At 38.3% G+C, this 15,686-nt stretch overlaps 2 protein-coding genes across 6 annotated transcripts in view; one reads left to right on the top strand and one right to left on the bottom strand.

The window, feature by feature from the left end:
- Positions 1–517: 517 nt before the first annotated feature.
- On the top strand, positions 518–12,976 carry MOB4 (MOB family member 4, phocein). Of its 2 annotated transcripts, none has more exons than XM_026696848.2 (8): positions 518–784; positions 4,833–4,895; positions 5,292–5,392; positions 6,405–6,447; positions 6,627–6,713; positions 7,342–7,421; positions 7,532–7,643; positions 10,781–12,976. In XM_026696848.2, the coding sequence occupies exons 1-8, from the start codon at positions 725–727 to the stop codon at positions 10,910–10,912; spliced, it is 678 nt and encodes a 225-aa protein (XP_026552633.1). In that variant the 5' UTR covers positions 518–724; the 3' UTR covers positions 10,913–12,976. The 2 variants fall into 2 exon arrangements, with proteins under 2 accessions (XP_026552633.1, XP_087775881.1); XM_087919755.1 differs by lacking the exon at positions 518–784 and adding an exon at positions 842–1,074.
- Positions 12,977–13,505: 529 nt separating this feature from the next.
- RFTN2 (raftlin family member 2) overlaps positions 13,506–15,686 on the bottom strand; it is a 30,072-nt gene continuing 27,891 nt past the window's right edge. For 2 of the 4 annotated variants that reach the window (XM_087919751.1, XM_087919749.1), the window contains exon 11: positions 13,506–14,870. The gene's annotated coding sequence lies outside the window, so the exon portion shown is untranslated. The remainder of the gene's footprint in view (positions 14,871–15,686) is intronic. The other 2 variants (XM_087919750.1, XM_087919748.1) reach the window with 2 other exon arrangements.

Here is a 15,686-nt window from a genome sequence, read left to right as displayed (position 1 = left end):
CTCCGTTCCAAACACGAAACGAAGGGAGAGCGACCTCCCCGAGAGGGAGAAGGGCTCAGCGCTCCGCATCTGCGGCCGGTAAGCGGTCAGTCTGGGTAGTAAGTAGCGAGGAGAGCACACCAGTCTCATCATCCGAGGGGGTCCTTTTTCTGCGGCCGCTAGCCGAGTAAGAGACCCCTGACGCGAGCGAATTTCCCGAGCTTCAAGGAGCCACGCGTATGACGCCAGATACGCCCGAAGGCGCCCGATGCCCGGCCGAAAGTTCTTCCACAGGAGACGCCCCGCCCTCTTTTCGGAAAGCCCTCAAACTCCTCCCGCCCCGACAAACTCTCAACGCACGCGCCACTTCCCTGCTTCCTCCCCGCCTTTCACTTCAGCTTTCCCCGCCCCTTCCGGTGTCGTTTGCGTCCGATATTCGGCTCCTCCTCCTTCCTTTACTTATTCCGCTGAATTTTGTCTCCTCCCGAGCTAGAGGGCGCTGTTTTCAAGTTCCCTCTTAGCCCCGCCCCTCTGATGTAAGACGCTACGTAATTCTCCGAATCCCCGCGGGCTCTTCTGCCCCTTTACTCCTTCCCCGCCCCTCGGGGGAAGTCAGCTTCGTCGTCGTCTCGCGTCTTTCCGCGCGTCTTCCGCCTCTTTTTTTTTTTTTTTTTCCCCTCCCCGCCTGTTGGGTAGCTGCTGCTGCCGCCGCCGCATCCGGGTCCTGGCGCCGCTCGCTGTCACTATGGTCATGGCGGAGGGGACGGCTGTGCTAAGGCGGAACAGGCCGGGCACCAAGGCCCAGGTAAACCCGTCGTTCTCCCGCAAGGCCTCGGAACGCTTAGGGGCGTGGGGGACCACGGCTCCGGCGGGGAGACGGGACGGGTATTGCCGCGGGACTGGGGTGGGGGAGCAGCTGCTGGTGGCGGAGGCCTACTTGTAGGCGCCTCTCTCCCCCGTCCACCTTCCCAGGAAAACGGCCGTTCTGCTCGCTGTGGACCAGGAGGGCCGGGGGGCCGCTGCTGGGAGAAAGAAAGGGCCAAAAGGGTACCTCCCTGTCATGGCCAGCAGGGCCCGGTGGGGGAATGAGAAAAGGTTAGTAGTCAATGCGGCATCCCCGCAGGTGTGGGAGGGGAGGAAGGCTGGCAATCCCATCTCTCTCCGGGGTTAGAAACTACTCACTGGGCCTGAAGCCCTTGGGGGATGGCGCTGTCACGAACAAGAAAGGCAAGGATTCGGGTGTTCATCGTTCCTTCTCCCTCCCTCCCTGCGTCAACAGCCAAAAAGCGACGTCCCGCCCGTTGAAAGAAATCGGCGGCACCCTGGAATTAGAAACTAGTCTAGCCTCTTCCAGAAGGTTGAAAAACGTGAGAAGAAAAGCCTTGGAAAGAAAGTCCCCCCCCCCCGCCCCCGAAGAAGTGGGAGAGAGTAGAACACAGGTGGGGCTGCAGGGAAAGCTATTTGGAGAGGAGGAGGAGGAGGAGGAAGGAGGTGTGGGGAAAAGGTCGGAGCCGTGACTGTAAAGCAGGGAAAGACGGAAGTGGGCTTGGAACCTGGGTGTGGATGAAGGCTGCAGGGTGTGCTGCTGAAACAACATTTTCCTATCTTCCCACAGAAGAAATGAGCTGTGTTGGAAATCGTTTGTCCTTTCCTGTTCAGAATTAGGGCTTTTAGGATTGCTGAGGCTGGGAAGGGCTTATTTTTTGTCCAATGCTGATACCAACAACCTTTTCTTCAAAATAACTCAATGCTGTCATATCCAATTATTATTGTTAATAAGTTGTTTGATCCTCCCTTTTTGGAAGATGTTCTTCAAATGGCTGTTTTGGAAGGTTTAGAATTTTTATTGAAAACTTGAAAGGGGTTTGGGTGCAGTCTGTAGGTTTATTTGATTTCCTTTGTTCGTCTCCTACCTTCTTCCAGTGGCAGCTTGTTTACTGCAGATATAATGAATTTTATTAACATTTGGAACTGTAGCTCTCACAAGCTGACTTTGCTGTCTAGAACTGTTGGGAATGTAAATTCCAAACTCTCTGAAGGGCCTTAAAGTGGCCAGTTCTGAGAGAACATTTGTATATGTTCTAATTGTGTGCAGGTAGTGCTAGAATTGTAGGGACGTGGTGACACAGTGGCTAAGATGCTGAGCTTGTCGATCAGAAAGGTTGGCGGTTTGGCGGTTTGAATCCCTAGCACCACGTAACAGAGTGAGTTCCGGTTACTTGTCCCAGCTTCTGAAAACCTAGCAGTTCAAAAGCATGTAAAAATGTAAGTAGAAAAATAGGGACCATTTTGGTGGGAAGGTAACAGCGTTCCATGCACCTTTGGCGTTTAGTCATGCCGGCCACATGACCACGGAGACATCTTCGGACAGCGCTGGCTCTTCGGCTTTGTAACAGAGATGAGCACTGCTCCCTAGAGCCTGAAACGACTAGCACGTATGTGTGAGGGGAACCTTTACCTTTACCTTAGTGCTAGACTTACAACAGTTCGTTTAGTAACTGAAGTTACAAGGCAGTGAAAAAAGCAACTTATGACCATTTTTCACACTTTTGACTGTTGCAGAATCTCCATGGCCACCTGATCAAAATTCAGATACTTGGCAACTGACTCGCAGTGCCCCAAGCAAAATCAACTAGGAAGCCAGATTCACTTAACAGCTACTTTACTAACTTAACCACTGTGGAAAGAAATGTTGTAAAATGGGGTGAAACTCACAAACAGCTGTTGCTTAGCAGCATAAATTTTAGACTGAATTATGGTCATAAGTTGAGGACTCCCCATAGTTGCTTGTGCTTGATTTCTGTACATTTGATGCTACCTTGCTGTCATGAGATTAGTTTATAATGAATAGAATATATATGCTACTTGAGGTCCTCTTTTGCTATTAAATGAGTTTTTCTGGTATAAAAGATACTGAGAAGATGCTACTGTAATTCTGTTCTTGGAACCATTCTATATAGTTAAAGGCCTTATTTGGTTGACATAAATAATGGGAGGTTATTTTATATTAGAAACTAGATTCAACAAAATGGTTTTCAAGCTATTCTGTAGACATCAGAGAGGCACACTAGTATATAAAGTTCAGAATAAAATCCCTACAATGATTAGTTTTTGGTTACATTCTATATTATAACATAGCTGAAATAGTCATCTTGAAGCACTTAGAATTTTTAAAAAATTAATACTTAGTGATATCTCTGATTTTTCTCTTTGAAACAAATATAAAATATGTATGTGCACAAATATGTTTTTTTGTGTGTATTCACCTTACATGGAATTTATACAGTGCACGTTTGGAAAATCTTTTTGTTTTTATTTTCAGTCTATTAGTCTTAGCTTCTATTAATATAAAATAGTTGGAGAAAATTAACATGTAATATTTTACGGTAATTTTTCAGATATTGTAAAGCAAAAATAGATAATGAAGCAAAAAGTTGGTTATTTTTTCCATCTATTGGCTGCAGCCTGTATAAATATTCTCTAAATGGAAACATGGTAGATGGGCTCTGATAATTTGGCTTTTCTTGGCTATTCCTATTAAATTTATGGATTTATAATTTTTAGTAACCAAGATTGTTAGGTTATCCTTGCAAAATTGCTTGGGGAGATCTGATAAAACTTATGTAAAATGCCATGGGTTGTTAAGAGTGCATATAATGTATTTGTGAAATATATTCATATATAATTTTAATTGTAAAACAGCTTGAGATTTTTTCCTTGAAAATGTCTCTTAATGCCTCCCAAAATACAGTGCAGGTTATTTATTGTTTAGAATAACCAATACAGTGATTACAATTAAGTCCTATTGCTATTAAATTTGTTTCAGAAGCATTCAACACACAGCTAAAATGTCCATATGGAATAGAAAAATGCCTTTCTATTGCCCAACTTTCTGCCCATATGAATAGCAGTGGCTCCTTACACAGTCCTACATGAGTTTATAGCAAAAATGATTTTGCTATTCTTCCTATGCATTACATCTTAGTAATTTTAATAATATATATCATGCTATATCAGTTCACTGGTTATTTACCTCAGCTTTAAATATGCATAGGAGTATAACTGAAAGTTGGTAAATTGACAACCAGTTTGATGTAGGTACTGATCTAGAAACCAGGACACAGAGTTCTAGTCTCACCTTAGTCATGAAAACCAGTTGGGTGACTTTGGGCCAATTGCACTCTCTTTCAGCCCAACCCAGTTCACAAGGCTAACGTGGGAAAAACAGGAGAAAGGAATGGATACGTTCATCACCTTGAGTTACTTATACTAGTATAGTATTTTTTAAAAAGTTGCAAAACTCTTAAATATGCTTTGGTGATAGGCAAAGATGTCTGGGCCTTTTTATTATTTCTCAACACCTACCTTAATGTTTCATTAATGCTGTATGGAGTCTAGTAGCTTAACTGCTTTAATAACAATTGTAAGATGCAAGAAATTCTGCATCATTGTAGTGTTAAACTTGTATTACTATAATTCTCTAACTAATATATATTGATTTGGATATATATTGTTTATTGAAGCATTTACCATATTTAGACCCCAAGTTTAACTATTTGCATTGTATAGAGTGGCTAGTAATAGAAATATATAAAAGAGATGGTAGGATTGGGGATGCCATTCTAAAGAGGTTTGTTTCATAAAAGCACTTATTATAGTACATAGTACTGCTAGACATTTCTGGTGTTAGAATAAAATTCAGAGAGATAGGTAACAAAAACATGAAATTATGCAGATTAGAAGGTGATTGTGTCTATTTTAAAAGGCAAACTAAGTGCTGTTACAAACTTGAGTATTTTTAAGATTTGACTTTGTTATGCATCAGTCTTTCTGGTCTTTTTAATTTTTTTTAGGATTTTTATAATTGGCCTGATGAATCATTTGAAGAGATGGATAGCACATTGGCAGTTCAACAGGTACCCAGTTGAATATATTCTGTTCATTTACTTTTTGACAATTAAGGATTTATAATGAACTAGATTGCATTAATGATATAATTTTATTTGCTTTGCTGTTAAGTGCTTATATCATTTTACGTAAATGTTGCATGCTTACTGAGCTGCCTGTTTTATTTTTTGCTGAACTAATAAATTCAGCTACAGGACTGACATTTTTTAGTCAAAGTAAATTGTACCTTTAGTAAGTTATCTGTGTTGGAACACAGATGCAAAACATGAAAACAGGGATTAGCAAAGCAAGTAAAAGGTTAGTTAGGAAGTGTTCAATATAAATTTTGCTAGCTTCACACATATACAATATATGATTATTAATCTGATTCATAATACATATATTTTAAACATTTTCCTCTCTAGTATATCCAACAAAATATAAGGGCAGACTGTTCAAATATTGACAAAATTCTTGAACCTCCAGAAGGACAGGATGAAGGTGTTTGGAAATATGAACATTTAAGGTAATAGCAACATTTAAGGTAAATTGCTCTTTTAAAAAAGTTTGTTCTTAAGAAATTGTGTTCATTTACACCATTTGCATTCCAAGTAAATAAAAAGCACTGAAAATAGCAATACTTTCTCATTAAGAAAATTGCTAATTGCTTCTGAGACTCTAGTGCCTTATTCATTTACTTAACCTTATTCTTTTAATCATGTGCGTCTGGGATTTAAGCGGGATGTATATTTACAAGAGATTCCCTCCCCTCTTTTCCTGGCCATTTTCCCCACCACACAGACTGCTCTGTAGGTTATTAAAGGTGGGTGAACTAGGTATTTTTCATCCCTGCTATAACTGACCTATTCAAATTTACTACAATATAATAATGTAGTTTAACATTACAGATGTATTTTACTTAATTGGTTCTGTATCAAAAGATAATTTTCAGTTTGTTTAAATATTTGTTAATAGAATTTATTGTTTATTTTAAAATGTATTCTTTTTTACTCTGGGTCCTATGTCTATAATAAAATAGTGTGGGTATACAAAGATGCATGTTTTCAACTTCATGTTCTACCATGTTTCCCACTCAGCCTGAGGTAGAAATATGCTAATTGTACCTTGCCTCAAACTGATGGATAACCTATATTTTCTAGAGGCCATGTAAGTATTCCATAGTATTGCCCTCTATTAGCCATCAGGCACCTAGGCAAGTCATCTGAATAGTCCATCTTCTTTATAGAGGCTATTAGCTTTGGTCAACCCTGTGTAACCTAATGTTGCTATAGAATAATTTTTTGTCAAATTTGCTAAATATTGATTTTATTAGAATCTTAGAAAATCTTAAATATTTAACTGTTGTCTTTTGACAAATATATAAATAATACTTAAGGTATTTTTTCATGCTTCTTTCCAAAGATAACAAGTAACAGCATTTTACAATGTTTGTGGTATTGCCTAGGCTTATAATTACATCAAATGAGAGAAAGAAAGGGTGGTGATCTAACTTTTTTTCCCCCCCCTAAAATTTTTAGGCAATTCTGTCTGGAGCTAAATGGTCTTGCGGTTAAACTTCAGGTAACTTTTTTTTCATTTTTCTTTAGGCATTTAAGAATCTTTATTAAAAATTAGTTAAAACAGAAGACTTTTTTAGCATTTTGTTTTTTAGTTACATATAATGGTCAGATAGAAAGGATGTTATTTGCACAAAATGTATTTTTCGCATAGGCTCATTTATTGTGCAACTATTTTAATAGAGTGAATGCCACCCAGACACATGCACACAGATGACAGCAACAGAACAATGGATTTTTCTTTGTGCAGCCCATAAAACTCCCAAAGAGGTAAGGCAGAAAACGGGAACTGTAATGATTGAAGATGTTTTACTAATTGTGTTACTGCTGCAAATATTACTTTCCTATACTGTCTTTTTTTTAAAAAAAATTATACACTTCTGTTCATCTACCAGTTGCTACTTATTAGTGACGTTCTCCTAATTTCTGATATGTTTCCATGCATAACCCCCCCAGTTGTATCTGCAATCGATAAAATGAGGACCCAGATTGTTGGGGGCAATATGGTGACCCCATAAACTGTTTAGAAAGGGCTGCAGAGCTGTGAAGCAGGCTATAAGTCTAAAGTGCTATTGCTATGTGTTTTCAAGTGAATAATTGCACAGGGTATTGGCTTTTCCTTGTGATGTAACACTGCATTAAATTTTATAAAAAATATACAATTTAAATCATAATTCAGCATTCATTGTTATTTATTTTGTTCTGATTCGTATCTCAATTGAGCACAAGGCAATTCCTCATTTTTTCCTATAGTAGTAATATCGCCCAGTGAATTTCATGGCTGTGTGAAGAATTGAATTTGGAAAGGATGATTTTTTTCATAAATTGGTTTTTGATTATTTGAAAGTATTAAAATGTTGTCTATAGTAAATGCGTACTTTTATTTATTTTTTTCTAGTGTCCTGCCATTGACTACACTAGACATACATTGGATGGTGCTGCATGTCTTCTGAATAGCAATAAATATTTCCCCAGCAGGTAAATATTTTCTCAGAATTATAGAAAACATATTTCAGTATTAATGTAATGTATTGTCAATTGAGGATTATGGGAATATTTAATGCAGCAAGACATTCTTGTGTTTTCAGGGTTAGTATAAAGGAATCATCTGTAGCCAAACTAGGATCAGTTTGCCGTAGGATTTACAGAATATTTTCCCATGCGTATTTTCATCATCGTCAAATATTTGATGAATATGAGGTAAGTGCTTTATTATTACAAAGAGTATTGCCCTCTAGCTGTCTGTTTTGGAATATGCTCTATTGAACTGTGTAAGGCTTAACTTCTGAAAAGATGCATATAGGATTGGGTTGTGAATGTTTGGGATAGCAATTTTAGATGCAATTAACTGGGACAACTGAATACATGGATTTTACTTCTTGGGTAAACTTCTTGGGTTGTGCTCTTACTTTAGTACCAGAAATTGTAATGATGAAACAGCTTTATTGGTCTGCTATTTTTTAGATTGCTATCTTTAGAATGTGTGAGTGTTGCTGCTGTTTTTATGACAGCATGGTATAATTATTATGGTTTCAAAATGTTCTCCAGATATGGGATTTGAAAATGAAGTAGGGAAAGTAAGTGATTGTCTCTTGCAGTTTCTTTATCAAAACCTTATACATTTAGTCTATTTCAGGGGTCATCAACCTTTTAAACCTCAGGGACCACCAAACTCATAATTTTAAATTCTGAGGACCACTAATATAAATTTTTAAAAAAGATAATATATTTAATATAAAATTTTAATTTTTATATTAAATATAAATTTTATATTACAAATTTTATATATATATAAAATTGGCCTGGTGGTCATATGGGTGGGTTTTATATAATATAAAACTATAATATAAAATATAATTTTATATAATATAAAAATGGCCTGGTGGTCATATGGGTGGGTGGGTGTGGCCAAGCCAACATCACTTCTTGTTCACCTTGTTCTTTCTCAGTCCCCGGGAGTGGGGGGAGGTGGTGGGAATCTGACATGGTTGGTCGTCTTGACTTTGCTGTGGAAGGTAAGCCGAAAGAACAAAATAAGGCGGAAAAGGCTCCAGGTTGTTTTGAGCGCCTCCTCAGCCATCTGGGGAGTGAAGAGGAGAGGCGGAAATTCCTAAGGAACTGCCCTGTGGGGCGAGCTTCATTGATTCTGCCGGCACTTGCAGAAGCGGCCAACTCATGCCGCAGAGTTGCAGAGGGGAGAAACTCTTGGAGGAAAGTTTGTCAAAAGTTGCAGTCCTTCACATGCACCCCTCAACCCCCTCCCCAAATCCTGAAGATTGCCAGGTTAGAGAAGGGCTGCCAGGGAAAAGTAATGAAAGGCTTTTCTCTCCTCGATTGCGACCTTTGATACGTTGGGGTATCAAATTTCACCACTGCTTTGGAGTGGAGGTAGTCAAATTTCACCACTGCTTTGGGGGTTCAAACAAGGAGTGAAGGAGGTGGAGGCTTATTATGGTTTTGATTATAAGCCTCCTCACTCCCCTCGTTTGAATGCTGCCGGCCACGTTTGAATGTCTCTCCTCTAACTTGGAGATTGGAGAACAAATGCTACTCGCATTTGCACAGCATTAGCGAAGTGACACACCTCCTGCCTCTTGCCTCCGCACATCAAGGAGGTTGAGCAGCTGCCAACGATGTCCTCAAGGGAAGATGTTGTAAGTGGGAGACTCGACCCCCCCAGGAGCTTCTCTTCCTCCTCACCAGAAGCGCTCACGTGCAAAGCGCTCACTGCCCCTCTGGCCCTCGACAAGCTGCCTCCTTCCTGCTGAGCATGTGAGCGCTTCTGGTGAGGAGGAAGAGAAGCTCCTGAGTGCAGGGGCGTTGGACATTGTGGCATTGGAGTTCTGGGTGTTTTCTGGCCTACGAGGGGAGGGTGCAATCTCCTGCGCCCCCTCCCCACGAGTTTCTCTTCCTCCAGACCAGAAGCACTCAGACACAAAGTGCTCACTGCCCCTCTGACCCCCGACAAGCCGCCTCCTTCCCGCTGAGTGGGTGAATGCTTCTGGCGAAGAAGAAGAGGGGGTCGAGCCTCACCCTCACAACATCTTCACCTGAAGGCAGCTGCTTTCTGTAGCTCAGGAGGTCCGCACTCTTCCCGCTGCTGCTCGGCCTCCTCTATGTGCTGAGGCAGGAGGCAGCAGCCACGACATGGGAGAATGTAGGATTGCCCCACCTCAGCATGTTGTGGCCCACCAAAATTTTCTTGTGGCCCACCAGTTGGCAACCGCTGGTCTATTTTGATCAGCTGATGTACTGTAAATGCATTTTCACAAAAATATATGGAAGAAAGGATTGTAAAACCTGAATGTACTTCAAAACTAATAGTTTTCTGTAAATTTTTGAGTGATTCTTTTTAATATTCTTTTGAGTCTTTTTAATGTGACATCAAACAAATGGGTCAACAGAAGAGTGTATTGAATTAATATAGGTGTGTGTTCTTGGCTGCTTATATATGGTAAATGTACAAAGAATGTTTGTGGTACTGATGGGTTGCAAATAATAGTAAAAAGATAGCAACGTGTAGTTTGCCCAGAGGAATGAAAGAATGAAACAACCAGAAGTGGCTAAAATATATTTTTGCCCTTTTTGTTCAATGGAAGTGAGAGTTGAATATGTTATGAATGACAAAATTAATTCAGCAGCAAAGGAGTACATAAGTATATGTGGTTGAAAAGAGAATTTAGAAAATGAATGTAGTTTGAATATTAAGGCGAGCAATCAATTAAGCACAAAAGTATTTGGAGAGCACTTAAATTGAATTACTGAAAATTTTAAATTAAAAAAAAATCATGCAGTGTATGGATATCATGGAATCAAGGGTAGAAAAAAGTGAATGGAATTGGTGTAAATTTTCTTCTCTTGTGCCTTTAATATCTTTGTTTTTTGTTTCTTTTGTGGTTTGTATAACATTGTTTATCCTGAAAAGGGTATATTGTGATAACTGTATGTGGATTGTTAACATCTCTTCATTCATGTACAGGGGATTGTATTTGGTTAGCGAAATTGAATGGATCCAAAATCCATTTAAAAATTGGGGTCTTGGGACTATCTCTTCATGTTTTAAGGTTCCTGATGTTTTGTGAAAGATAATGTAAGAAGACATTTCCACATTCTGTCATTTATCAGGTGATCCCTTCTTTTTTAGTTGAAGAAAAATCTCAAAAATAGCTTTATCGTACATCCTGGAAAGCTTCAGAATGCAGCACAAATTATATTCTACATTTTCCCCCTCTAACATAGTACTCCCCATGAAGGAATTTTTGTCCCAAAGTAATTTTACTCTGTATTATTATGTACTTTTCTAATCTGTATTAACATGTACGTTTTTCTGTCCTCAGAATGAGACTTTCTTATGTCATCGGTTTACCAAATTTGTGATGAAATATAACTTGATGTCCAAGGATAATCTGATCGTACCAATTTTAGAAGAGGAAGTGCAGAATTCAGTTTCTGGTGAAAGTGAGGCATGAGGAGTATCGGGGACTGAAATGAACACATAATTAACATTGTGTACTGTATATATAATTTTAGAAATTTCAATCATGTATCCTTAGAGCTTTGTTTAGTATACTTTTTGTATGCTGTGTGCGTTGCCTCTTAATATGGGATATGGTTTTAAGTTATTCATGAGCTGTATATTCAATGTGGCACTCATGGTTTTTAAATAAAATTAGAATTATCTGTTTATACTGCCTGTTAATAAATGAATTTACAGTTCTGTAAAATTGCTGCTAAACAATCATTGGATCTTAGTCTTCAAACAATGTCCAGTTTAAACCTGAGCTTTTCATTCTAATGAATTGTAGCCTTAGTTTGACACTTCAGAAGCTTGCAAGTCCATTTCATTTCTTTCTAACTTTTGTATTTTATGGAAACTATCCTTATTTAGTTTTGCTTTTGGGTGTATGCATATATAGAACTAACCTGTTACAGTACACGTGTATTGAAATATTGGTTATTGCAGTATTAATACCAAATGGTAGCTTTTATTATGCTGCCAAAAATATATTCTAGAGCTTTTAGTTTCTTTCTGGACTTGCCTTGCTGTATCAATGGAGGCTTCTGCATATCCACAAATAGTTATACGTCCAATCCCTTTAAGGCAAAGATTCCCTAGCTGAACTTCTCACCAGTGAATGAAACAATGTGTGCTTTCTCCTGGCCTACAGTAAAATTCTCTGTGGCTTATACTTGTGCATATTTATAGTAATTGCTGACAAACTATACCTCGCATTAAACATTTATGTTAACACTACAGCAGATTGTGCCAAAATAATCATACTCATTTGTAGGACAAGTCCCATGTACTTGGAAAAGTTTTATCCATCATTTGCAGGTGGTTTCTATTTATCCAAATATTGCCCGAATATTATGTTTTGTATGCTAGTCAATGAATTGCATAGTTATGTCTCCCAATCCAACTGTATATTCTTTACGTAGCATCTTAAGATTTGCATTAGCACTAAAGTTCAGTAAGAACTTAATGGAGTTTAAACTATTTTGAGTGCTATAGAGCTAAATATTTTTAAAAGACAATTATAATGGGTTTCTATACATTGGATGTACATGAATTCAGAAATCTAAAAAAGCACTAGCACTGTTCAGTCAAGTTTGGTATGTTTTAACTTTTGGGAATTGAAGGCTGATCCTTTCTTATCAAAGATGTCCCTTTATTTGCTGAAATAGGTTTGTTTGGCCCTTATGTGGTCAAACTAGTTTATTTCCTACTATTCATAACTTGGTTTCAGAGCACATAATGTTCTTGCCTTAATTGCATATAAGATATTATGAATTGGTCCCATAGAGTATCAAGATTGCTGCTCTAATAGAAAGGGAATCTTTAAAAAAGATACATGGATACTTCATAGCAGATGATAGAAACACTTTTGAGTGAGACTGTGCTAGAGGATATTCTTGGAAGTTGAAAGTTCTTCACTGGACTGACATTTGGCTTCTTCAACTGCTTTTATTATCTATTTTGGAATGGTTTTAATGGTCAACAGGGTCATCACATCAGATGGTTCTTAACAACAGCAATTATTACACCCATGTGTAATTTGATTAGAGTATGTGGTTGAGTTAAGTTTCAGGGGTTACAAGATGCAGTTGGCATTCTCTATTTGAATGTAGCCTCGGCTAGTTAACAGACAAATGTCAATAAGCATTAATTTTGAGGCTGCAATAAAATCTTAAGTCTCCCTCTTCCAATACATGCCTTTGGGGTGGGGGGCAAAACCTGATTTTGCTCTTAATAAATCTGATTGGTCTGCACTATATTCAAAGTTCTGTAAATGGCCTACAACTACATTAAGTTTCTTAATGCTGTTGATTTGAGTACCTCTAATGTGTGTGCACATGTGCCTGCCTGATACTATAGAACTTCATTAAGCTTAAGTGAACTATTGACTTTGTATGCTAAATATATTGAGGGTTTAACTTACATTCTGCATTATAGGGAAACTGAGCTATGTTTGTCTTTTGAAATACTTTGTAAAAAGTAGAGGTTGCAATTAAAAACATTCTTTTTCCAAAAAGTTTGGGCTGCAAAATGATGGTTACCTTTGTTGAGAGCATTCAGATGTCAAAAAAATACACTTATGCTCTGTTTGTAACATATGGGAGTGATGTCTTAATAGCTGGGTGAAATGTTTAGCAAACTTTAAGCTGAAAGCATGTTAAGTATTTTGAAAGCAAAGAAAGTACATTTCTAAAACAAAAGCATTTACACTGGGGTATTAAGGCCAGTTTGAGTAATACCAATTCTGAACTGGGAATATTGAAGATGATTCAAGAATTCAAAATATGCTTTCTATGTCACTGAAGCAATGCATAAGACCGCTATAATTTTCCATGGAGCTAAATGAGCCCAAGGGCACATGTGATTTAATAACCTAAGACAATCTAAAGAGCGGAACAAGTAATAACTTTCATTGCTAGTATAACTTATTTAGTCAATGAATTAACCAACCCTCTTGGTTCCCACTAATGTAAATACTAATAGGTAGTTAATATTTCCAATATTTCAGTTCCAGTGCTTGATACTACAGTCAAAGAGGTAAGATGTTTGTATGTGCAGAACAAGTTTTATTGAAGCTACTTAAAAGGCTTGAAGATCAGTGAGTCCCAAAGGAAGAACATTGTTAATTTTTATTACATTCAACTTGTAGCAATACTTTCTGAAGTGAAGGGGATAAAATAAAGCTATGAAGTACCTTGTATATGGATATGGTATTGAAGAAAACTGAATATTGATTTTGACCAGTTTTTAAATCATTGCTATATGAGCAGTATTGGCTTCTGGATGCAATTCAAAGTGCTAGTAATCTGTCAGTCTCTCCCCCCCAAAAAAAACAAGAAATGTTACTTCTGAGTAGTTTCCTTTATTATTCCTCATACAGACTGAAATTTTGCCAAACTAAAGCAACCGTTGCATTACTAAAGACAATTTTTACCCTCTTCTGACCAGAGCCCATGCTTTGCTGCCTCTTTTGGGCTTTGGAATGCATCCCTCCTACATTCCACCACATCATTTTTAAAGTCCTTTATGGCTTAGGGATGGGATACCTACTGTAAGGTACTATCTTCTCCCAGTTGTTTTTACCAGTCCAATTTGTTCTGGTAGGTTACAGGTCTCATTAGTTAAGGAATGTCAGGTGATGGGGACCAGGAGACATGCTTTCTCTGCTGTAGCCACTGCTTTCTAGAATATTCTCCCTTCAGAGATCAGAATGACTCTGACCCTGTTGGCTTTTATAAGGCCATGAAGTTGTGTACCTGGGTTTGAAACCTCAAGTGAGTTAAGGGCCCCGTTTCTTGGCTGTATTCTTGCCCATTATAATAGTTCTATGCAGCAACCATGTATATTTAGTTTGTATTGTTTTTAAATTGTTTTATGTTTTATGATGTAGGCTTCCCAAAAACACTCATTTTGACGGGCAGCTATTGAAATAAAATACAGCTAAATAAATACCCAGAATGATTGAAAGCTAGTGCTGCAATTATGCCATTATAATCTTAAAGGATAGAGTGATCTTTAGGTGGCAATTGTTTCAAAATAATTTTAACCTCATAGTGAACCCCATTCCTGGTCCAGGATAGCCCGTCTTCCCTTAAGAAACAGCTGAGCTATTTCAGTTGGAGAAAATGTAAGGCAATGGTTGACTAATTTTGAGAACTTTTGGGATTTAAAATACAATGTATCTTTTAGGTGAATTATAAAATACTTGCTGTGCAGGAGCATGTGCTTTCACAAAATAGCCTCTAAAGGTGTGCATGGTGAAACTGTCCCAAAACAAACAGAAGTGTTGTTGGGTGCCAACCAATATCTTCATCACTTCCTCTTGCTTGAAGGCAGGAGTTCAGAATTATTCTTAGCTCAAGGCCAAAACCATCTCTCTTCAGACTTCTAAGGAAATGAGAAATACGCACCTGCAATGAACACAGTACTTGCTGCTAAGTTCTCTTGTTTTTGTTTTCTTCCTATATTTCTAGTAGAACTCAGTGTTTTCCCCCTTAAGGTTTGATACTGTCATCAATTGAGCCTATAATTCTAGACATGAGAAATAATACTCCTCAGCAAAGTGGGATTTAGTTTTGAGTAATCTATATAAAAGTGAAATACCACTCACGCATCATCACAAAATCTCCAGAACTGTAAAGCCTACAAACTTGAAATTTGGCACGTATGTTCCTCTTGGCTTCTAGGTGTTCGCTAAGAAAGGATTTTTTCAAAATGACCATCAGAGTTTTAGTATTTCATATATTATTATTAGCATGCTCTGATGCTAAGGAGTTCTATTCCCTCCCCCCCCACCCCCCAAAAATCTGTCCCAAATGCATAGCACAAGCAGAGGAGAGGAGTTTCAGTTTCACAGAACCAAGCAGTTTCAGTATAGAACAGTTGAGCTAAGCCACAACCAGGCTCCTTGCTGTCTCCTCGCTTACATAGCAAATACTGTTTCAATTTCCATGTTTCCGTTTCCAAACAGCCCTCAACTCTCACACACTGACAGGACGCTAGCCAGATGAATACTGTTGGATGCTGGTAGCAGAGGCAGATTTCCCCCTTATTTTCCTCCCCCAAAACAGCCCGATCACAGTTTCGTAGCGAAGCACTGGTATCAAGCTGGTTATTAATAAGATTGTACTGTTAGAATTTTATTTAAAATATCTGCAGATTAGAATAGAAAATTTCCAGAAATTGAGAATACCTTAGGAATAATAAAAACAATATACTGGTATCGA

The sequence above is a fragment of the Pseudonaja textilis genome, chromosome 1 (assembly GCF_049901715.1).
Source record: "Pseudonaja textilis isolate UNSWEBS1 chromosome 1, rPseTex1.2, whole genome shotgun sequence".
NCBI lineage: Eukaryota > Metazoa > Chordata > Lepidosauria > Squamata > Elapidae > Pseudonaja > Pseudonaja textilis.
Note: the sequence above shows the minus strand (reverse complement) of the source record. Positions and strands in the feature narration are given on the sequence as shown.

Bases quoted from the DNA above. Each gene is read 5' to 3' on its own strand.
- MOB4 (XM_026696848.2), top strand. From the start codon at position 725: ATGGTCATGGCGGAGGGGACGGCTGTGCTAAGGCGGAACAGGCCGGGC. The intron at 4,896-5,291 runs GTACCCAGTTGA...TTTCCTCTCTAG, and splicing joins GCACATTGGCAGTTCAACAG to TATATCCAACAAAATATAAG. The intron at 5,393-6,404 runs GTAATAGCAACA...TAAAATTTTTAG, and splicing joins TGGAAATATGAACATTTAAG to GCAATTCTGTCTGGAGCTAA.